The 24,580-nt window shown below is 41.4% G+C and overlaps 1 protein-coding gene across 1 annotated transcript in view; it reads left to right on the top strand.

The window, feature by feature from the left end:
- The window catches only part of RIMKLB (ribosomal modification protein rimK like family member B), a 35,555-nt gene extending 11,292 nt beyond the window's left edge, over positions 1-24,263 (top strand). Inside the window, exons 3-7 of the mRNA XM_083593756.1 lie at positions 1,236-1,455; positions 13,477-13,707; positions 17,341-17,427; positions 21,018-21,221; positions 22,199-24,263. Coding sequence (XP_083449882.1) covers positions 1,281-1,455; positions 13,477-13,707; positions 17,341-17,427; positions 21,018-21,221; positions 22,199-22,662 — 1,161 coding nt within the window. The 5' untranslated portion in view covers positions 1,236-1,280 and the 3' untranslated portion in view covers positions 22,663-24,263. The remainder of the gene's footprint in view (positions 1-1,235; positions 1,456-13,476; positions 13,708-17,340; positions 17,428-21,017; positions 21,222-22,198) is intronic.
- The last annotated feature ends 317 nt before the right edge of the window (positions 24,264-24,580 follow it).

The raw sequence follows: 24,580 nt of genomic DNA, 5'->3' as shown, positions 1-24,580 counted from the left end.
GTCATTGCTGGGTCATTTTCTCTTGGAGAAACAGGTTTCACTTGGTCTCAGTCTGACATTCAGACATGTTGCATAATTTGCCCTTAGATCAGTTGACAGTGATTAAAATGAGCATCGAAACTTGTAACTTTAGGAATCCACAGTGGATTTGCAAACCAGTGAAAGCGACAGGCCTGCATTATATTTGATTTAAAAAATACAACACATAATTTAAACATTCCAAATGAGGAATTGGTTGGCAGGGAGAGGAAATGTATGATCCTTGGACCTCAGTACAGAAACTCAGCCATTTTCTTTAGAACTTCCTTTGCCAAATTATCCCTCTCATCAAGTTGAGTCTTCGTGTCAGATTTCATACCAATATGACAAACTGTATTTGATTTTTAAGATTTTTATTATAAAACCTAAGAGTGTTGAAAAGCCAATACATCTTAAACTATAGGGCAACTTCCGCAGTTCTGTAATAAAACCCACTTTCAGGTTTCTGACTTTTGTCACACTCCAGCATGACCAAGAAAGGGTGCCTGTGGTGGGGCTGTACAGATAAGGGTACAGCTCATTCTTGTTGCCCCACTTTCTGTGTTGAAATGAAAATGTCTGACTGCCAGTCAGGCGTCCTTTCATTATATGGGCCCTTTCACCACCCTACCCCCACCTTAGTATTAAATCCTTGAGATATTTCATACTCGGTTTTGGCATGTATGGTTTATGGAAATGATTAAATTCTCCTTAGGAACAGGGATCCTCCCTCCCCCTATGGTATTTGAGATTATCAGTGAAGGCATTTTTAGTAGTGTTACTAATCTTCCTGATGTTGCCATATTTTGCTGTAGAACTAAGTAAATATGTGTTGCTTGCCAATCTTAAAGCAACCAAACAGCGTAAGTAGGCCCTGGATCCTAAAAGGATACTGTCAAACATTATTTATCTATGAAAAATAAGTGATTGATGAAACAGTTGTATCAAATACAGTTTAGTTAAATGTTTCAGCTTTCATCTTCCTCAGTAACACAGTTGGGATTTCAAATAGATGCCGTAAGCCAAGGTGACAGTTTTAAGAACACTCAGGATGTAATCATTCTGAGGAGTGTGGCATGTGCAAAATTGAAGTCTAGATTGAAATGGATTGAGATTAAATTGATCACATGCATTACTCGTTGTATACAAATAAATAGTAGTAAATGAGAAAGATAGAAACCTTTTTGTGTGCTAAATTTCTTTCTTTAATTTTCTAGACATTCCTTTCAAAGGAGACCTGACGTCTGTGGGACTAGTTCAAGATGTGTAGTTCGGTTGCTCCCAGGCTCTGGTTTTTAACGGATCGTCGTATTAGGGAAGACTACCCTCAACAACAAATCCTGAGAGCACTCAAGGCCAAATGTTGTGAAGAGGACCTGGACTTCCGAGCTTTGGTGATGGATGAAGTGGTCCTGACCATTGAGCAAGGAAACCTTGGTAAGAATAAAGGTTGTATGGAAAGGTGACAGTTGGGAGGACATGGTGTATCAAGCAAGTATGCCTCTGATTGCCACCGGCTGATGATTACAATTGTGAAGAGTGAGATGGCACTCAGGTCCTGTTTTCAGACCTCGTGGGGATCTGGTTGGCCACTGTGAGAACAAGATACAGTGGTACCTCGGGTTAAGTACTTAATTCGTTCCGGAGGTCCATTCTTAACCTGAAACTGTTCTTAACCTGAAGCACCACGTTAGCTAATGGGGCCTCCTGCTGCTGCTGCGCCGCCAGAGTACGATTTCTGTTCTCATCCTGAAGCAAATTTCTTAACCCTATGCAATATTTATGGGTTAGTGGAGTCTGTAACCTGAAGCGTATGTAACCTGAAGTGTATGTAACCTGAGGTACCACTGTACTAGACTAGATGGGCCATTGGCCTGATCTTTCAGGCACTAATGCCTTTGCTTGTGAGCTGTTAAATTATAAATGCCAAAAAGCAAAACTGAGAAAAGTTTGTGTTTCATTTCAAATTGTGTTGTCGTATTTTTCTGCCTGAGTGCTGTTTCAAGGCTGAGCGTCAACTCTTTAAAAATTAGTGGCTTAAGCACAGCCTCCTTTGCCAATGCTTTGGGGGTTAAAGAGAGATTATTTGCCCCAATCTGCCATGTGTACAGTCAGGTTGTCAAGTGCTCTAGAGGCCCTCTGAGTACTGAGTGCTGGGTGGAAGCAGTCGCAGAGATTAAAGCTTCACTCACTGCAAAGGCTTTGCATGTACTCCCTGATATTGCTACACATTAATTTTAAAATTGAGGCTGAGACATAGACTTCCATGCGACTCTACACCAGGGTGGATTGTGTCCCTTTTTCCACTGCTGCACCTGCAGAATTCTTAGTAGCAGATAAAAATTTGCTGGAACTAGATCATGCCACCATTGTCTACAGAGACTTTCACAGTACAAATAACTTAGGCTTCCAATTCTGTTCTGACTCCTGTGATTCTTATGGCAACATTTCCAAAGTCCATGGGCATGGCTCTACTCCAGCCCAATTGTTTTATGAGAAAGGATGAGGACTTTACTATGCAGACCTTCAGCTTGGATATGAACTTCAACTCTGACTTCTTTATACGTAACACAGCAGGGTTGGGCAGCCACAGGGGCCTCCCTGTCAGCCCCACAGCATCATTACTTGTCTCACCTCTCCTCTACTACAGTTAGGCTTGCAAAAACCCTTCTGTTTGAGAAAATATGAGGTTTGGGGTTGTTGTTTTTTGCAAGCCTAATTGCCGTAGGGCTAATCAGGAAGGGGGATTGCAGTTGATGAGGGAAGTGTTAAACTCTCCCTGCAAACCCCCTCCTCACTGAAAATGCCTTCCTTGCTGCAATTTGGGTTGGAAGAAGTAAGCTTAATTGTTTGTGGGTAGGTAGGTTTGTAATTCAAACACAGTTTGTGGTTCACATGATGATGTCCTCCTTGCTGCACTTTGGAGATGTGGTGTCTTGTTTCTGTTACCCTGAGCTCTTGGAAGGGACATCAGGATCATCCCTGTACCCCTTTTCCTTCACCATGTTCCTGAAGAAATCAGGAAGATCATGCTCCCCAGAGGTGCCTAGGTCACCAACTGCTGTGAGCAACTTTGTCATCTACTGTTCCACACTGCTTTAAAATGGGAGTAGGCATCTACAAAATAATAAAATAGTAATATTGGAAAGAAGCTTTTATTACAGAACCACTTAGATACAAGCAGAGCTTTTTTGCTAAAAATGGTTTTGTGGATGAAATGGCATAATTAGGGAGTGGCTTTGTAAAGATGGTGCCATTGTAGGACAATTGTAAATAAGAGGCGTTCATTAGATTCCTGCATTACAGGGGTTTGGACTAGATGACCCTTGGGTCCCTTCCAACTCTACGATTCTTTGTACAAAGTAAACAGGCCTTTGCTATGTGAACCTAGAGCTGAGCAGCTGCCCCTTTACAGCCGTTGCAGTTGCATGGCAAATTGTCACCACCTGGGGGTATTTCAAGTCAGTCACTGCAGTGAAGAATGTGCTTGTGGCAAGGTTGCTTAGACAGGGGAGGATAAAGGACAGCTGAAGAGGAAGAAGAATCTTGTGTGACAGGCTTGCCAGATTACAAAATGGATGCATGGCTAATGAATTGAACCTGGAGCTCTGGAATGAAGTGGAGAAGACAGGTGGGAGATGGTCTTGCATAATTGTATTCTCCATATAATCTCTACTGCCTAATCGGTTTTACTATCTTTTAAATGTGTGTTGAATTTTAGAAAATATTAAATACACATGTATTTGTGGCTGTAGTGGCCAGGGATTGTTCCTGTGCTTGTCTCTCCTACAGGGAGATTTGATGTTTGTGCATGGAACTGCATTCAAAACTCCCATTGTTCTAGGCACATTTTGCAACAGAGAATTTGATTAGTGAGAGCAGTTTCTGAGCTTTGGGCACAGTGCTGCACCTAAAATTTCAGATTAAAACTGCCTCCCCACTTCCAGCTACTCTGAAGATTGGAGAAGGGACCCTCTTAAGAATATTAGTGGGGTGGGCAGGAGAAGGGCTAGACCATATGAAAAGTGATATAATATTTTAGCTGCAGTTCATTCATTTTCAGCTTTGTATTCTTATTATTAAAAAGTGCGCCTAGACATTTTGTTGTTGCACCCATAACCTAGGTTTAATGTGCCATTTAGCTCCTAGCTTTCATATCTCTGTTTCTAACACTGGCATGGAATGGTCACAGCTGTGGTGTGGCAGGAGGGCAGGCATTACAATTGATGCACCTTGGAGTAATTCAAGTCTGCTATGCAAGCAAAACAGGACAATTTCAGTTTTACTGTTAATATAGCAAAGAGTTCACCACCTCAAATCTTCTTGCAGCAGTATAGTATAGATGGTCCTGCATGTTGTTATCTGGCCATCTTGTACAATCTCATACTAATTTTTTTGTCAGTGAAATACAGTAAAAGTAATCTGCCAAAGGTTTGTTTGAGAGAACAAGTTTGTATGTCTGACTCAAGTGAGTTTTATGAATGAGTAGAGAGTTGAATTTACGTTTCCCTGGTCTAAGTCAAAACAGTCTATCTGTCAAACCAAACGTGACACTCTCAAGGCAGAGGCCAGAGCTTAGTGATTGGGTTTCCTGGTTCAGTCCCTGGCATCTTGCATTAAATTATCTCAGGAAGCAGAGCTATATGTTCAAATTTCTAGAGGTACTATTTGCATGTGAAAGCACTAAATTACAACAATGGAAACAGGTTTCCTACTCTAGCAACTCTGATTGTGTTCCTGCACCATGCAGAAAACTCACTTTCAAAAATATCTTGATTTCACACCCACCCAGAAAGTCTAAGTTATTTTATGCAAGACAGCTGAATTCTATAATTTGCCAACTACTTTTGCTCTCAAACCTTGCATATATCTGCTTATATGAACTAGCTGAAGTGTGTTGATTGGGTGGGCCTATGGGGTGATGAATAATCTATATTTCATCAAGCTTGTCTGTAGCGCCATAACCTTCTTGAGCACCTTGCTCAAGAAGTGGGTATTTGCAGCTGCACAATATCTTCTGGATCCAGGGGAGGGCCTCTTAAGGTGGGGACACACACCGCAATCTCTTTCATGGTGACAGGCACGATTATCAGACCCTCTCCCTCAAAGATGCATTTTGATCTATTTCAATCCAGCTTTATTCCCGCTTTTGGCACCAATATAGCTTTGGTTACTCCAATTGATGACTTTTATCAAGGGAGAGATGAGGGAGGTGCAACCCTATTAATCCTGCTCTTTCTCTCAGCAGCTTTTGATAACATTGACTATGGTCTTTTTCTGGAGTGACTCTGCAGGTTGTGGGTTGGGGCCTTGATAACACAGTAGTTTTGCTTCTGCCTTCTTGGTCATTTTCATAGAGTAGCAGTGGGTAATATTTGATTGACCCCATTGCTGGGTCCTTTGAAACATTGTAAGGCTCTATCCTGCCTCCCATGCTGTTTAACAACTATATGAAGTTGTTGGGGGCAGCTATTGGGGTTTTACAGGCCAGTGCCATCAGCATTCTGATGACACTAAGTTCTACCTCTCTATACCATCCAATCCATATGAAATTTGGTGTTGGTGCTGAACCAGTGCCTGGAGGCAATAATTTTATTGAATTTAACTTTTTTTTTTAAAAGTAGTAGTGTTACTATTATTTACCATCTTGATTGTTTATGTGATTCTTTGATATTGTTTTGTTTTGATATAAATCACTTTGAGGTCATGATTTGACAAAAAGCTGTATGTAAGAATGCTAAATATTTATTTATTTAGCAGCTACCTACCTACCTAAGAGCACATCACCTCCAGTATTTCTGCACCTATCATAAAATTATTTTATTATTTATCTTTGGGTGCAGTTCCTTTTAAATATTGTTAATGGGAATATTTTTGGGGATCCAAACACAGACTTTGAAGCTGAAATTAGTAGTTTTTAATATTTGATTCCAAACAAATCTAGTTATAGGGGTAGGTAACCTGTGGCTCTCTAAATGGGTGGTATCCAGCACCCAGAATCCTTGATGCTGACTGAGGCTAATAGGAGTTGGCATCCACCATCTGGAGAGACAAAAGCTAGCAACTCCTCTGTTTCAGTATAAACACAGGACCACCAATAATGGTCAAGACACTTTTGTTTCCACACTTCCAGCAATAAATCGAGTTTTATTGATTGTTTAAATATTAATCTGTAAAATTTTTTGAGGTTTGTTTGTTTTACAATCAAGCAGTATATAAATTTTATGAAATAAATAAATTGTTGTATTTATTTTCATTGTGATAACATCTTAAATCAGTTTTCCTCTAGTGTAGAATCTATTCTATATTTATTAATTTCCCCCATAAATAATTCCATTATCCCCTGGAAATTTCTCTTGTGCCTTTTGTTGTCCACTTTTTCAAATATGCTGGGCAACTTGTTTTTTTACATACAACAGCAAGTGATATTTGAAAAGTGCTTTCTTTGGATTATGACAAAGATGCATTTAAAACATATTGACTCTTAGTTTTCGTATTACGTTACTTCTAATAAAGTCTTGATTCATAAATACTTTTAATTGTGATCTTATTTCTCCCATTTTCTGTTGAAAGGATTTTATTTGTTCTTTTATCCAGTCTTTATATAAATAATAAAGGTGATTGTACTGGACAAAATACTTTCCTGTACAGGCAATGGCCGATTTAGGCGTGTCCAAATTTCTTGCAATCATGTGCACATGGCGTCAAACCTCGAAGTAACCCCTAAACATTATAAAGATTTCACAAAAAGGGGCAGGAGGCAGAGGGGGCTTACAAAGTTAAGGGAGGAATCCTGAGCACAAGAAACTAGTATAAATTACCTCAGCTTCTATTAAGCCAACATACAGTATGTCAGATCCAGAGTTCGTTCAGGATTCTTAGGTGGAGAGAAATGCTATCTAGGCTGGGCCCATTCTGGTGAAATGGGAAAAAAACTACAGGAGAGCCAGCTTAGCCAGCATCACCATGGGAACTGTGGCCTTCTGTTGATGCACAGAGAGTGTTTTTGGGCCCCGTAATCAGATGCAAAGGAATTGTAAGGCTGCTCACATATAGCCCATGGGTAGCATCTTGGCAATCACAAGCACAGGAATGCAAACAAACGAGATAAAGTGCACATGGTGTTCCCAGTAGTGCCTAGTGCAGCAGCCAGTCAACACATGACGTGTATTCAGTTACACCAATTTCCCAGCTACAGGTACCAACCAAGCAACACAACACGACCAGGGAAGGACCAGGTCACAGAGATCACCATCACACCCTGCTCCTCATGGCACGCACACCTGCCAAAATCCATGCAGGCTATTGTAGGCCCCCACCCACCCAAAAACATGCATACGCAGGGAGATGTGACTGGGCAGTTACCAAAAGTACCCCAGAGCCAAAAGTACCCACAGCCAAAGGCACAGCAGAAGCCACAATAGGCCAGGAAGCACATGTGTACCTTGCAACAGGCTTGCGGGCAGGCGGGGGCTGGTGATAGGATCTTCCCTGAGGATAGGCAGCAGGTGCCGCCGCCGCCTCTTTGCCACAGCAAATGCTGTCTTCCCCCATCCCACTCAGGCAGCCACTGTAGCCAGCCTCTATACACACACACTGTGCATCTGATCAGAAACGTGAGGGGCAATTCCTGAGTCCCCACAACAGCCATGTCCTGGCAGATACAGAAGACACTGACAGAAGATCTCCAGCTTACCACAGGTGGCAGCAACACCCCTATTCATAAGCTTTGAACACCATGTTCAGACTTCACCATTGCCTGTAACTGCATTGCCACCTCCCAGAGTGTGCACCACAGTTGAGGCCGTGGCAGCATCCTACCAAAGATCTCCAGCTTTGCAACACTCGTCTCTTGCCTGAGCCCACAGCACTGCCACTGTCGGAGGATGAGCCATCTGCCTGCCATAGCCCTGAAACCGAGCTCTTTACAAGAAGACTGGGAAGTAGGCAATGTTACACTGATCTCTAAAAAGGGATCGGACTTTCAAGGAAGGGACACAGGGGACTGAACTTCTTTTGTTGATAGGTTGCTGATGGAGATAATTGTGTGGTGATTGATGGAAGCCGGGCATAAATCTTGGTTATTGAATTTGCTCTAGAGATAAGAATGAACAGAGGGGATTAACCTCTGATGCTATGAAAAAGCTGTTTTCTACGTATGGAGATGATGAAGAAGAAGAGTTTGGATTTGATATCCCGCCTTTCACTCCCTTTAAGGAGTCTCAAAGCAGCTAACATTCTCCTTTCCCTTCCTCCCCCACAACAAACACTCTGTGAGGTGAGTGGGGCTGAGAGACTTCAAAGAAGTGTGACTGGCCCAAGGTCACCCAGCAGCTGCATGTGGAGGAGCGGGGAATCGAACCCGGTTCACCAGATTACGAGTCCACTGCTCTTAACCACTACACCACACTGGAGAAGTTGGCTCCTGGGAACCCCGATGGGGGTGAACAACATCAACATCTTGCCCAAAAGCCACGTTAATAGCCTGGATGGGAACGGGACCTGCAAAAGTATCCCTTTCTCTAATTATCTCTTCCTGCTGGGACTTGGGGTCAATTACCCCGGAGCTATGGAACTTTATTCCAACACATGATCGTGGCAGCAAGACTTTGATATGTGCAAAGATGGAAAGACTCATATTCACGAACAGTGGAAGGATGGTTGTTAACATTACTGGACTTAGCCAAGATAGCGAAACTGACATGTTTAATCAGAGAAAAAAGACTTCTAACACATTGGATTGAAGACCTCTTACAGATTTTTTGCATGATAAAATGAATTAATGGAATTTGGGCTTGAAGACTGAAGATAACGTTGGTTTATAGAAAGTGGTTTTGTTAGGTGTAATACTGGAATGGATGAGTTGAATAATGTTTACAAATAGTTGATAGACTAATCAGAAGTTATTTATTTTTCTTTCCTTCTCCCGTTGTTTCTTCTCTTTTTCTTTTATCTCTCCCTCCCCCTTTTGTGGTTTGTGTTTTTATATAACTTTCTAAAATCAATTAGAAAAAATAATTTTGTGGGATCTCTTTGTTTCTGAATCTGAAACTAATTTATATTTGGCCTGCTTCAGTTACTAAAATGTATTTTCAGGACACAAAAGCCAAAAAGAATGGATTACAGCTAATGAGGAATTTTGCCATAGAACTCAATAGGGCATTGATTCAATTCAGTGCTGATTCCCAAGTTGGCCTTAGCCTGAGAGGTCTCATGTTTTTAATCATGGTGTTAAAATGACCACTTTGAAACAATACAAAGCCATGTAGCCCTTAGTGCACCCTCAGATTTTTATTTTTAGCACAGCAACATATTGCTGTAAACTCCAGTTTCTTGTGGCCTTGACCTTCCCTGCACAGAACTGGCTGTCAAGTGCTTTTAAACCATTCTTTAAGATTATTGCTGCTCTTTCATTCTGAAGTGCTTAAAAGTATTTCCAGAGTATTAGAAATACATATTTGTTAAAGAGTTAATGTGTGTCTAGAAGACTGATAGAGGGAAACTTCTCTTCCTCTTTTTTATAACTCAAGAACTCAGGGCTATTTAATGAAGCTGATGGCGGGAGAATCAAGACAGACAAAAGGAAATAATACTTCACTCGGTGCATGTTAATTTAACATGCAACCCTGAAGAGAGACTGAAAATGCCCCATATTAGCTATTCAGTTGGGTTTCTACTCTCCTGCCTTTTTTAAAAAAACTCTCCTGTCACAGGTCAGGCGCTAGATTCTATGAGGCTCTGAAAGTAAGCAAATCTTTTGAATTGGAGGAAGTAAGAGGTCTATTCTCAACTGCTAAGCTGGATTCTTCTTTTGCCCCACCAAACTTTATCACATCTGAGGTCAATTTGTAGGATTGTCTATCTATTTACCTACCAGGACTTCACCATAAGCAGCAACCTCCATCAGCACTGAGTTGGACAGGCTTCTTGGCAAGGCAGCTACAGTGATGGCTCATCACTCCCAAAGGGAGAATGTAATGCTAACGGCCAATAGCAAGATGAAGGTCTACCAGGCTTGTGTGTTGAGCACACTGCTTTCTGGTAGTGAGACATGGGCAACTTACGCCCACCAGGAGCAACACCTCAGTGCTTTCCACATGAACTGCATCAGGAAGATTTTGGGTGTCACCTGGCAAGACAGACTCAAACAAAGATATGCTCTCCCAAGCCCACATTTCCATCATGTCTGCACTCCTGTCTCAGTAACATCAGGCAGCTAATTGCTTGGAGTTAATTACATTGGCTGCACATATAATTGCTTTTACAGAATTAAGGCCTAGCGTTTTACTCTCTACCTTTCTGGATGGCTGCTGTAAGAAATTACCTTTGGAACAGCATTTCTGTGTCTTTGTAAAATGGTTATAGATGACATTGTTCACCACATTACTCAATGTCCTCTGTAGAAAGATCCTTGTGAAAAATATCCGTCTTAGTTTAGCTGCTGGGATTTTTTTGTTACCTCAAGTAAGTTTGTGTGCTTTTTGCTGTGGGAAAATAAAAATTAAGTTACCATGTGTGTTTCTTTATTTGAGTTGGCTGCCAGGAAATTAAGAAACACATTTGTGACTCAACTCTGAATGTCTTTTTTTTCTTTGTTATGGCTTAGAGCTAAACAAATAAAATTGTTTCTACAAACTGCAAACCAGCATGTCTGGGAAACAGCTAGATAGAATTTGGAGGCACTAAATCTGAAAATTTCTATGTGGACAAAAGGTGTGCAAACAAACAATCAATGACCTGCATATGTAGTAATGCCATAGTGTGGATACAGCCTACAAAAGAAACAAAATTGATTAAAACGTTAAAAATATTTTTAAAATTCTAAATGTAAAAAATCAACAGCAGAGGAATTTTGTGCACATTGTCAATTTTAATCAAGTCTCTGTGTGGCTCGAAATGTAGCTTCTATCCTGTACCTCTGCTTATAGCAATGGTAGTCTGGTGATTGACAGCTGCTTCTAATAGACAAACTGAAATAAACGTTCATTTTTTCCAAAATGGCAGATTCTGTTTTTCATCTGGGGGAGTTGTCTTGTATTTTTAGAAATAGAAGCTAATCACTAGTGTATCTCAGTAGAGGTGACTCAATTTTACTGCTACTTGGACTATATTTCTGAAACTAACAAAAGGCAGTAACCTAAGTCGATTCATTTAAACGGATTAACCCTGACTAACTTCAGATTTATGCTGCAAATGTGACATTATGCTAAATTATCAGTGTTAACAGTTACATTTCTGAAATTCTGTGGAAGATGTAAGTGGCTTTTCCATTTCCTTTCAGTGCAATATTGTGCAAATTTGCACAACCTTGATTGCGTAAAATAACTTGATATTGATGAGATGGCCAAACCAATGTTCAGACTGTTGACAACAAAAACTAACAAGCACTTTGTCTGAATGCTGTTTAAACAAAGGGATGATTTTTTTCTGTGACTCTTTAGAGATGTGGTAGTGGTAGCTACTTCCCCCAATGCTTTTGAGGGTTTTTTCTGGGAGTTCATTTCGCTGCAGTACATGCAGAGTTGACAATGGTCTTGGAAATATTGCGGGTATTACTTGAGATTTAGGAGAGGATGCATGGCAGACTAGACACCCTTGCTAACACCAGTCATCTTTCTGTCAAATTGGAACAATCCTCTAGCACGTGTCAGAGATCATGATAGGCTCCTTCATTGGAATCTAGTTTGTAAATACCCTGTTTTGGTTAGTGACAGTGCTTGAGAATTTGATCTGAAATTATGTGCATCTCTCTTTGTAACCACACTTCTTTACAAGCACAAGTCAGCTGCAATGCGGCAGTGCTCGCTTGCAGCTAATGAAGTGTGCTGCAGCAGTGTCTTGTCGTCTACTGCTCTTTCTATAAAATTATGAGGTCAGGATTGGGGAAGGGGAAGGGACAGCACAGCACATGAACTTGCTTAGTTTACTGCCTTCCGTAAATGTGGAGGTTGAAAAATGTCCAGTGGGGGCAGGGCAGGCAGCATCCTAAGCCATGTACAGCTAAGGTTGCTAAGGCATTTTATACTCCAGCTACATACTCAGGTTTGAAAGGTATCTTAGGTGCCAAGAGAACAGGAGAAACCAGAAGAAATTATTCCAGGTTGCTGGAATAATTGTGCATATAGCACCCCCTCTTGAGTACAAGCAGGGCACTAAATTAAGGGAGCTTCCCAAATTTGTCCTGCCTGAGAGCAGGTAACAGGCTTAATTGGAGTGCCTACTACAGCTTATTAAAAAAAATACATTTAAAACATTTTGTGTTTAGTTTTCTATTGCCATTTCCTTAGCTCCAGGGAGCTTGGGGGTGGGATGGAATCCCCCAGGAAAAAAAGGAGAATGTCTTGCAATGGCACCATTGTTTTTTTTTCCTTTCCCCTATGACTGGAGGAAGCACTTGGAGGAGGCATAAGTTAAATTGCCAAGACTGATTTCTTCCTCTCTTCTATCTCCCTCATTTCCTAGGAACAACCAGTCACAGGCTCCTCCCCATTGGGGAAGGTGTATTCCTGAGACAGAAATCAAACACCAAATCAGCCTCGCTTTTCTCCCCACACTTCCACTAGGGCTTGGGAACATGTAGTTCAAAATGGCAGGTGTTCTTCTCTGTTGAGGGCAGAGAAGGAGAAGGCAGCTGGGATGGCTTTGTTTCCCTGTCACTTCATCAGCTTCACAGAACCTTGATGATGGGACCCAGGGACTCAGTAGTGACAATCCCGTATGTGCAGTTGAATAGCTAACCTTTTGTTGGACTCCAGCAGTCAGGGATGATGGGAGTTGTAGTTGCACAACTTTGGCAGGCCCACAGGTTAGCCATTCCTGGTCTAGGGGCTGAGGCATGTTTGTTAGCCCCAATGTTGCTGAGCCACTTCTTTCTGAAATGATTCATATAATGTAAGGTGTGTGTGTCCCCTCTCTTTTTTTAATGGATTGTTCTTTACAGGGGATTTAAAGTCAAAATGGCCTCCCAGGCTAGCAATATTGTTTTCTTTCTCCCCTGCTGCCTTTTTTTTTTTTTAAAGATCTGGCCCTTTTGTTAAGGAATCTGATCCAAAATAAGGCACAAACCAATTCTCAGTCATGCATGGAGTTATGTTGAGTTTCAGGTTGGTTTTTCTGCAAGACACTTAATATGACTGCCTCTCTGGAAACTCAAAAATAAAGACATCTGCTTACTGGCAGAAGATCATGGGGGAAGTGTTCCACCATTGTAAAAGAAGGGTGTGGTTTCTTGGCTGAAAAAAACTTTTAAGTTAACAATTTGGAGTATTCTGGAGCATTAGTGATGGATCAGTAGTGTGTATCTGTGGCTAATTCCATCATTCTTGTCAAATGGATTATTAAAATGCTTTTGTTACCCAGAGCTGGCATTCTTTTATTTACTCTTTGTGGGAAGGGGAGGATTGGCCCTTGGTTTTCTTATCAGATTCTCATTCATTCCTTCATTTATTATTGCTGCAGGTCTTCGAGTCAACGGGGAACTCATCACTGCTTACCCACAAGTAGTGGTGGTGCGTGTGCCAACACCATGGGTTCAAAGTGACAGTGACATTACAGTTCTTCGCCATCTGGAGAAGATGGGCTGCCGGCTCATGAATCGCCCCCAAGCCATACTTAATTGTGTCAATAAGTTCTGGACTTTCCAGGAGCTAGCTGGCCATGGTGTGCCTCTTCCAGACACCTTTTCCTATGGTAAGCCACCTAGATTAAAATAATGCTATTGTCCATAGTGACCATGTACCTGGAGCAAGTGAGATCCTTACTAAAACTCTGAATGGTTTGGGGAAATTTGAATGAATCAAAAAAAGAATCAAAACTCTACAACTTGACTAGTGACAAATTGCCAAGTACAAATAAGAATAGAGTTGGGCCTCCTGTCCTTAAACAGGCATTAGTGTGTCCTCTTCTGAAGAAGCTCCCTCTGGGCCTTGTGGTCTATAATAAGTACTGCCTGGTCATAAATACTCCATTCTTGGGTAAGGTGGTTGAGTGATAGCAGAACAGTTGCAGGAGCTCTGGAGGATTATCTGGATCTGTTTCAATCTGGATTCTGGCAGTTTTAGAACTGAATTGGTTGAACTGGTTCGAGAATGGAACCGGGAGAGTGTGACCCTGTATCTAGTTCTCTATGTGAGCGACTTGTGATACTGTTGACAATGGAATCCTTCTTGACCAACCATGGGGACACTGTTTTACTGTGGTTCTGCTCCTACCTGCAGGGATGTGTCCAGGGGATAACATTGGGAGATGGGATTTTGGCCCTGTGATCCTTGCACTGGAGGGCACTGTCTTGTCTCTAGTATTCTATATTGGAAGGCATTTTGGGGCAAAGTTTCATCAGTACACTGATGACATACAGCTCTGTTTCTCCATAACACCTGAGTCAGGAGAGACTGCAATATCTCAACCTCTGCCTGGGTGCAGCGGTGGATGGGGTGAGGACCAGTAAATGCATTTAAACACTGGGATTTTTAAATTTCAGCAGGCATTTTAAGTAAGTTTTTTGATTGAATGGTTAATTTGAATTGATATCTAAGTAATATGTAAACAAAATGAATGAATGAGGAATAGGCATGTTGGTTTTTTTATTAATGCACTGATGATAGGTACCGTTCCCCCACTGCTTTTTTTATCTTTTGTTGCTTTTACTTATGGAAGCTTAGCAACAGTATATTCTTATAATGGTGACCATCCTATAAACATTTTCTGCCTGATAAATGTGTAGCTAAACAAACTCCTATGCATTACATCATATTTTGTGGTCCTTGTTGAGGCATAGGCCTATTCGTGGGGGTTAACAACATAAGTTACCTCACTGTTCATTCTGCTTTTTCACAGCCCCTCAGCAGGCCAGCTGCTGCTTTTCTAGGTCTAGGTAGTTAGGAGTTAATGTTCAAGATGATAGATGTGTCCATCAGACTGTATTTAAGAATTCAGTCTGTGGAGGGCTAGAAATATGTTTTTCTTAGTGTGTATACAAGGACCTGGACTCAGGCTTCTCTCTTCCCCTCAAGTGCCAGATGGTTAAAATGTAGGGCTGCCAAGAGAAGCAAGATGTCCTACAGCGCACGTATTCCTCTGAACAAGTAAAATGCAGAGCTGATTCTGGCTTGTTCTGCTAGCTTCTTATCAGGTTTTAGTGCCTGTGCCTCTAAGCCTTGTCTTCCCATTTACTACCCTGCTGACACCTAATTTTCCTCCTTTGATTCCATAGCTCTGCTGTTACAAGGAGAAGGAAGCATTAATTGAAGGATGGGAGGCAGTTTGTCTTATATGAACCTCTTGCATAAGCCCCTTTGGTTATGTGTCAGGTGCTTCTCTGGCCTGTGAATGGCAAATGTAGCAGGGTTTTCTTGAGAACAGCCAGGGTGGGGAACTTCAGGCCCGGGATGAGTGTCAAATGTGGCTCTCCAAGCTTCTCTTTCTAGACATCGGGACTATCTAGGGCCAGGCCCCTCATCAGCCATACTCTGTGCCATCCTTGCATACTTTTGCGTGCCTTGGTGAAGGACAGAAGGGGGGGGGGAGTGCAGGTAAACTATTGACTCTCCTGTAGCATGAATCTAATCCACAGTACAAAGATACGAGTCACTTTTGTTTGGCCCACTTTTTTGGCTCTGGCCCTACTCACTACTTGGCGTGCAGCCCTTGGAAGTTTGCCCATGGGGGAATGTGGTCCCCAAGACTGAAAAAGGTTTCCCACACCTGTGCTAAGCATTCAGTTTCTGGCCTGGAAAGGAGCTTGGCGCTTCAGAATACTCATCTCTGGTTGCTTGATGAAAGAGGGAAATGAAGGGAGATAGTAGAACAAGGCTTTAAATGTTTGGTCTTCTTAGAAGGTTAGAGTTCATAAGATGGTAGCGATCTGTAGCATATTTTCAGCTGAAGAAAGAACAGGCTGTGATTTAATCCGATAACTCGGGGCTGTTACTCACTGGATATTTTATACGCAAGTACCTGAGTAAAGAATGCCTGGACTTTGCACCGTGTGTGATCATCACTTTTTACGGCAAGATGCATAGAATTGGTGGCGGTGAAAAATGTGTGCGCAGGGAGAATTTCCAGTCTGGGGCTACCACAGGAAGGGTTCTTTGTCATGGTCATCAGCTAAATAGACTTCACAGGCAGGTGCAGAAGCAGAGCCTCAGAGGCATCTCTTAATATTCAGGCAGGTTCATATGGATGTAGGCAGTCCTTTGAACAACTCTGTCCCAAATTACTTAGGGCTCTTAAGGTCAGAACTAGCACTTTCAGTTGGACTGGGAGATGTACCAATAACCAGTGTAACTTGTACAGAATTGAAGTTATGTGCTCCAGTCGCCTTTCTCCCACCAGAAACCAAGCAGCAGCATTCCACACCATTTGGGATTTCCAGACCGATTTAAAGGTAGCCATATTTAAGGCACCACCTCTGAAGAGGCCGTATCCCTGATTACCACATGCCTAATTTCAAAGGGCAGGCAATCAGAAGAAGGGCCTCGGATGAAGAATGAAGGGTTGAAGCCGGTTTGTGTGGGAGAAGACCTTCCTTCAAGAAGCAAAGCCCCATGTAGGGTTTTGTAAAGAATGAGCAACACTTGAATTGTGTTCGGAAATGGAGTGGCAGCCAGTGCAGCTCTTGTAAGCTCTGATGAGATCTATAGCCAGTCCTAGTTAGTAACACAGCAGCTGTGTTGTGAGTTTACTTAAGTTTCTGGGAAATCACCAAAGGCAGCCCACATTGTATTGGTGCAGTCAAGCAGTTATTAGGGCATGGATCACTGTGGCCAAGCTGTATTTGTTGAGGAGCAGTTGCAGCTTGCATATCAGCCCTAGTTGGTACAAGACACTGCATGCTGTGGATATCATTTGCACTTCTAATGAAATCTGAATTGATCAGTGCCCTCAGGAAGCAAATTGATAATTGAAATTCTTTCAATAAAATATAAATACTAAAAATACCAAAAAGAAGCAAATTGGATCTTTTGGGAGAAATTCATTCCCATGCAGAGCAGCTTGGACACTCCCTCACATGAGGCCTGTGATTGTTTCTACAGTACTATAATTGTAAACTTTTTAAAATTGAGGAAAGAAAAGGCATCAATGTTAAAATATGATGACGATTTGATATTAGAAAGTCACATTTTAACCAACATGTAAATTAATAGGAAATTCTATTCAGCATATGGCCAGAATAGATAACCTCTGTAGATTCTGATGTGAAAATGAACAATCTGGGTTCCAGGGTTGTCTTCTTAAATAATTGTGTTGGCCTTTGGAATATGCCTTTCCTAGAAATTGGCTGAACGCTTCACTGGCAACATGTATATTTTTTTTCCTGTCCAGGTGGTCATGAAAATTTTGCCAAAATGATTGATGAAGCAGAAGTGTTGGAGTTCCCCATGGTTGTGAAGAACACACGTGGTCATAGAGGTGAGTGAGAATCTGTGCATAATTGCTATGGAGTGTTGAATGAGGATTGCTCTTTGTCTAAAGCTTCCTGGCTATTTCGGAAACACTTAAAACATCCTAAACTCAGCCTTTCCAAGAAGATGCAGGTTTTTACAGTGATGTAGTGCTATCAACCCTTGCCTGAATAACAAACTGATATACAGGCAATGACCAATTTAGGCATGTCAAAATGATGCGCGATCAGGCATAGCACCAAACCCAGAAGTAGCCCCACACAACAAAAAGACTTCGTGGAAATGGGCGGAACGGCCAAATGAGGTTTGCCTAGACCTCTTAACTAAAGTGGTATACCTCTCTCAACATGTGAATAAGTAGAAGACCAAATGTTTTATTTAGCTACAAAATCACATGTGTATTTCTGCATGTTGAATCATTTTAATAAGAGGAACAAAAATCCTTACCTTTTCACAGCTAGCGTAAAGTATAATTTAGTGATAATTTTGGTGTTAGCATTTGAATTTAGAATTTAAACTCTGTTTAAGTGATTGATTTATATTAAGCTTATCGAACAACATTGTAACAAAGCTTTTCTAGTTTCTGATTTTATTTATTTAGAGCATTTATAAACGTAATGTTTTTTAAAACTCTACAGTGTAATAAACAAACAGTATCATTACAATAAGAATGCAACCTGAAGCCATTAAAACAAAGATTCAGGGTATCCCTTGAGGATATCCTGGAGGTTAAGGTGGTCAATGACCCGTAATCATGATGGCTGTATTTTACCTCTGTATCAGAGGCATTATGCCTCTGAACACCAGTTGCTTGGGAAACACAAGTGGAGACTGTGTTGTTTCACTCATGTTGTGCTTGTGGCCTTCCTGTCAGCTTCTGGCTGGCCACTGTGAAAAGAGGATGTTGGTTTGATTCAGCAGGGTTCTCAGGTTATTTTCTCAAAATAAAATTACGGCATTTTGAGCAAGTATTTTAAGAAAACACTAAGACTAAAGACTAGTAAGCAAAGATACAGTAGTTTACAAGGGGGGAGGGGCGACCCCATCCCCACTCACCTCCCCCCCCACCTCTCCCCCCCTTTCTTCCTAATGTAACCCTAATGTCTCAGCAAATGAAACTGACTTATGGAAATGTAACTTGGAAAAAAGAGACATTGCGCACACCTGTGTAAACCAAGAAAACTTTAATAAAAAATAATAAAAAATACAAGGGGGAGGGGCGGCGGCGAACATTCTGCAGGACTAAAATAATAGTAATTGCATTACTATCACATATGCAGGATCACCATACAGTCTGTTTCTCCCAGTGGCCTGCTAAGTTGCGTGTAATGTTAGCATGGTTTAATTAGGGTGCAGTGTGCTCTTTGAAGCTAACCCTGAAGAACGCATAGGCTCCCAATAAGAAAGGTTTTGTGTATCTCTGGGAGAATGAGCTTTTTGCCAGCGAGGGGGAATGGAAACACTACAGCAAGCAACATTTTCACAGGAAACCAACCCATGAACTCAGCAGTGATTTAGGAAATAATGGTTGAAGTCCTGTTTTTTGGTGGTGGCAGGGATGTGGAATTAAGGCAAAACCCGTGTTTTGGATATCTAGACAGTAACAATCATGGAAGCAGCAAAAAGGGGTAGCTGGGTAGACAGGGCTAATATTTATGCTTCATGGGGCAACTCTCTGACCACAAGGTCAAAGGAGCAGTCAGAAGCAAGATATAATTACTTAAATCCTGTTGCCAGGCCTGCAGAACCAGCCATGTGCATTGGACTGAGGTGATTGCAGATGAAATTCTGGTGTGGAACACCACAGGCAAATGCATGTGCACATGCACACCCACACATATCCCAGACAGTTGTTCCAGAAAAAGCTTCAATGTATGTGAAATAAACACAGTGACAACTTAAAACAGCAGTAATTGGTGAGGAGACGGTCTGGGCGATATCTGACTTTCAACATTGTGATATATCACCAGCTGAACATTGTGATATTCTGATAATATCATGATGTCTGAAATAAGGATGGAGCTGTGCAGAGGCATTGGCTGGCTTCACAGTTTTCCCCACATCGTGATTTTTGCAAAGCAAACACACACACATCATGATCCACAATATATTGCCATGTCAAAAATTATGAAACTGATATCACGATATGGACTTCAAACCAGCTTTGGACGATATATCAATTTATCGCCCAGTCCTAGTGAGGACACAGTGATCTAAGCATGGCTGAGTAAATCCACATCTGCAGTGGGGCGTACCCAGATGAGTAGAACCAAACTTCTATATTCCAGTCCAGCTATTTCATGCTGGGTTTTCCCTTTGAAATTCCTCTGTTGGACAATGCTTATGTTTTGTGTTTCTGTTATGTGGCCTCTTGCAGGAGAATAGCTGTTTGGGGCTTCGGGGGTTGTCTGAAAGAAAGAATTTGCCTGTAAGCAAAAGTCCAAGGCCTGTGGACACAGGATTGCATAAATACAGGGATGAAATATTTCCCTAAAGTAAACATTTTAAGCAAAAGTGATTTGCTTGCCTTATCAGTTGCTAAAAGGAATGACTTACCTTCATTTCACCAGGCTCTTGTGTGTTTCGTTGCAAGTAGATAGTTTGAATAGGTCAGTTAAGGAAGAGGAAGGGCAGGAGATCAAGAATTGCATGGTGCGGTTATAGCTGTTTCAGAAGCAATGTATTGTGAAGCCTCACTGTACGGAGTGGACCTAAGGGCTTAAGAAACTGACCGCTTGTGGGCAAGGCAGGAGCACAGATTTCTGTGAAGTGGGGCGTCACAGCTCCAGTTTCCTTTCCTGCCTTGTCGAGAGCAGTCAGCCTTTTGTTTGCTCCGCATCGCCACTGCATCTGGGGCCTTAAGACTAGTTTAGGGGGCACTGCCACTTGAGGCAGCTTTCTGTATCAGTTTAGTTTTAGGCCTGGCTCACGGTTCATTTTTCTAGGGATAAATTTTTTAATAGATTTTTGTTGCATTCAGCTTACTGGTATAAACAACAAAAGAATATTTCCCATCTTAAATGATACTAAGAATTCTAATACTTCCCATGGATTTGCATTTGGCAAATAAATAAATAATTTTTATATTTTTCACTGTTGCACTAATTAGTAGCTACCAATTAATTGGGAGTGGTTCATTTTGGGTTCATCAGCTAATCATACACAGCACCTTGGAATCGGCTGTCATCTTTGGACTGTGATTGGTGCAGCCCTCTGTTTTATGTGTCTAGAGAACCCAAAACCTGTTGCAAAACGCTCTTGCAACCTAGTACTACTAGAATAGCACGGAATGGTACAGGCCAAGATTGAAGGATACTGGCAGACCTATACTGAGGGAGTTGAGAACTGGAATAAACGTTGGAAATTGTGAGTTTGCTTTAAGGTAATGTTTTGTTTTTCAAATTTTGCTATTTTTATAGCACTAAATGTGCAAAGCGCTTTACCAATTTTAATTTTATTCATACATGCCCCAGTGCTGCCAGGATACTTTTTTTTGCAGCACTGAGATTAAGGATCATGTTTTTCATACCCTTTAGAAATATGCAGAAAATTCACTGACCTCCTCCTCCTTTCACCTTCTATACTGTTTTTATGCAGGTAAAGCTGTGTTTCTGGCAAGAGACAAGCACCATTTGGCAGACTTGAGCCATCTAATTCGTCATGAGGCCCCTTATCTATTCCAAAAATATGTCCAAGAATCCCATGGCAAAGATGTTCGTGTCATCGTAGTGGGAGGTCGTGTGGTGGGCACTATGCTGCGTTGCTCAACAGACGGTAGAATGCAGAGCAATTGCTCGCTTGGTAAGAATGGAAGTGTGCTTATTCTTGGTTGGAATTGGGGCTGGCAAAGGAGAGTTTAAAATCTAATTTAAGTGGCAGCCATTTCATGTGCAATTACAAATAATTAAGCTGTTACATTAAAATTTAGATTTTGAAATTAGAGACTTGACCAACTTTTTTAAAAGACAAGATAATGGTATTTAGAATACTACTTAGTAGGCTTCCTTCAGTATATATGGTTTTATCTGGTCACAAATATAAAAGAATAGTGATGTGATGCATGCCAACTTACTTCCAACGAACAGTGTGACTGGAAATAGGCTGAATTATCACTTATTTTATCTTGAAACTTTGTCTCCTTGGACCACTTTTATCTTTTCTGTGGCTGTTATATCCATGGTTACATATCTTGGGCTTTGATTATCCCACCAAGCTTTTAAATGCCTACTTTTATTTCATTCACTCCTTTTGCTTTGCCTCTCATGGAGTGAGATCCTGAATCAAATGTGAGGGCACTATCATCTGCCTGTAAAGCTATATTAATCGCGAACCACTTTCAGAAGCAGTGTGCTTAAAAGCTGGTATTCAAGTACTGTTAAGCAATTTTTTTAAAAAAAAATAGAATCTTTTTATCTCGCTCATCATCCCCTGCTGGATTGAAAAGTTTTTCTGTCACCTGTTTTTATAGAATTGTGGAGTTGGAAGGGACACTAAGGGTCATCTAGTCCAACCACTTGCAATGCAGGAATATCAACTAAAACATCCATGACAGATGCCCATCCATTTATGCACTAGCTGTTGTGTTTTCTGTCATTCAGGTGGACTCCATCCTTTTGATACAGACTTCCCTAAATGTTTCCCCAAGACTTCAGCCTTATTTATTATGGAGCCCCCGCATCTCTACCTGTTTGGTCCGTGGTTTTTTTAAAGCTGTAGCCCCCAAATAGGTAGACCTTCAGTAGCCCCACCCTAAGATTTACCCTTCTCTCTTTTGCCAGGTGGCATAGGAATGATGTGCTCGCTGAGTGAACAAGGCAAGCAGCTGGCAATCCAGGTGTCCAACATCTTGGGGATGGATGTATGTGGCATCGACCTCCTCATGAAGGATGATGGCTCGTTCTACGTCTGCGAGGCCAATGCAAATGTAGGTTTCATTGCCTTTGACAAGGCTTGTAATCTAGATGTAGCTGGTATCATAGCGGACTATGCCGCTTCCCTTCTTCCCCCCGGTCGCTTGACACGACGCATGTCCTTGCTCTCTGTGGTGTCCACGGCTAGCGAGACTAGCGAGCCAGAGCTGGGCCCTCCAGCTAGCGCCACTGTCGACAATATGAGCGCCAGCTCCAGCTCTGTCGACAGCGACCCTGAAACCACAGAGAGAGAGTTGCTCACCAAGCTCCCGGGGGCTATATTCAACATGAACCAGCTAATAGCCAATGAGATTAAGCTCCTGGTGGAGTGATGCCACATGTAAATAAATATGACCAACTTTCTTGTACATTTTTTTTAAAAAAACAACAACTACTTGTAGTGCTGTATATCAGAAGCAGCTTATGGAGGTGAAGGGAGGTTTTAGTCTGGGGATCAAGATCAAAACGCATGTTCTGTGAATGCTGCTTTTTTGCTACTTATTGATTTTGCAGAACATACGTTTAGTTGATATTTTTGACAGCCAATTTCCCTTTGGTCATGCCCAGTTAAGAACCTGCATTTGTGTGGGGGAGGGGGTTGGAACCTTTGCGACATTAGGGATGCCACTGTGATTTTTAAACTCATTGCAGAGCATGTGGGTTCATTGGGAAGTGATTCAGCTTGATTTGTGCTTTCGGAACTTAGAAGTTTTAATTCTCCAAAAGCATTTGTAAACTATTGTCTGTAACCATCCCCTCACCTCATTAGCGCTCAGTCCTATTGGTTATTTTATACCCCTTGCTTTTTGTCCCATTAGGAGTTTATAGGTTAGGGCAGCCAATTTCTGTTTCATCCAAAGGTTCTAAATATCGGCATTTCCCATCTAACATCTGTGAGAATTCGGATCCCTGACAAACAGTCTGTAATGGCCTCAGAAGTCTGGCCCTTAAAGAAATTAAACAGAGTGCAGCATTTATTAGTTCAGCATGAGCTTTTGAACCAAACCTGTGACTTCTGCCATTTCAGTATTAACAGATGGGTTTATGTCCATGCATTTATATTTAAAACAAACCACTTTCTTTCAGAGAAAGATTTTAGTATGTGTGGATTTTTAAGAAATTATTTTAATTCCTGGGGCAGGGGGAGAAGGTGTGTCTAAATTTCAGTCTTGTTCATTGATGGCAGAAGTGGCATGTTTTCTTTTGCGCAAAAGGCAAAGATAAACAGCACTGTTAACTTTTGGTGTACAAAATAATGTTTAATCCGATGTGAAAAAGAATAACACTAGTTTAAAACAAATGTGCATTGACTTGTATTTGTTAGTGTTTTAGTCCTTTTTGCAAGATATATGCTATGTTAATGTTTCGTTTTTAATACATGCTCGTCCAACACTTCCTTCTCCATGCCTGCATCTTTAAGAGTGGCCAAACTTGAAAATACCCATACTGTTTAACATCACCACTATTTAACAAACAAAAACTAGACACCTTTTTTTTTTAATCTGTTACCCTGAAAAATGTGGGAGGGGGTGTGGAGGAGGGTTGAAGTGGTTGCAAATTTCACAACCACCTTGGAGTAAACTTAACCTGTTACTACTATTAGTAACGTTTCTCTGTAGAACACATTAAAATCTAAAGTGACTTCCTTAAGAATAAATCTTGAAGAGAAATAAGCAGGTTTTGGGCAACAACATAGGACACTTTGCTAGTAAGGCCCAGCCAGAATGGGAATATGATTTAAGGCCACACTTCTGTGGATCTCAGGCCCCTATGTATGTGTCTGTATTTTGCTTTGTTTTGTCATTGGTTTTTTGTCTGTCCAGTTCGTCACTCTTTTTTCCAGAATGCCTGATGATCTCCTCTCCCAACCCCTACCCAATCCTGATACTTCTGGCTGTGCATTTTCTTATTAAATTTGATAAAAGAACCAAAACAGCAGCTTTGGGTCTGTTTTAATGGCCTCACCTTCCTCCTCCTCACCCATTTCTCACTCATTTATTTTCTTTGGGGTGTGTACAACATGGAAACAATATATACAGAATCCTATTACTTTTTATAAAAAAAAAACACCACAGAGTAAAATGTTTGCAACAGGAAGATGGTTTGTGGAAAGTTTTTGGAGGGTGGGCAGCTTATGTGTACAGTGCTGCTTTTATCTGGATGCCTCAAAGGAGCCTGGCCCCTCTGCCTTCTGAGGCTCTGAGCTTCATTCCTCTGGCCCATCCTCTCCACTTGGCTGTCTAACCTTCA

This window comes from Podarcis filfolensis, assembly GCF_964270895.1.
Source record: "Podarcis filfolensis genome assembly, chromosome: 17".
Classification (NCBI taxonomy): Eukaryota; Metazoa; Chordata; class Lepidosauria; order Squamata; family Lacertidae; genus Podarcis; species Podarcis filfolensis.
This window is presented reverse-complemented; position numbering and strand designations above follow the sequence as displayed.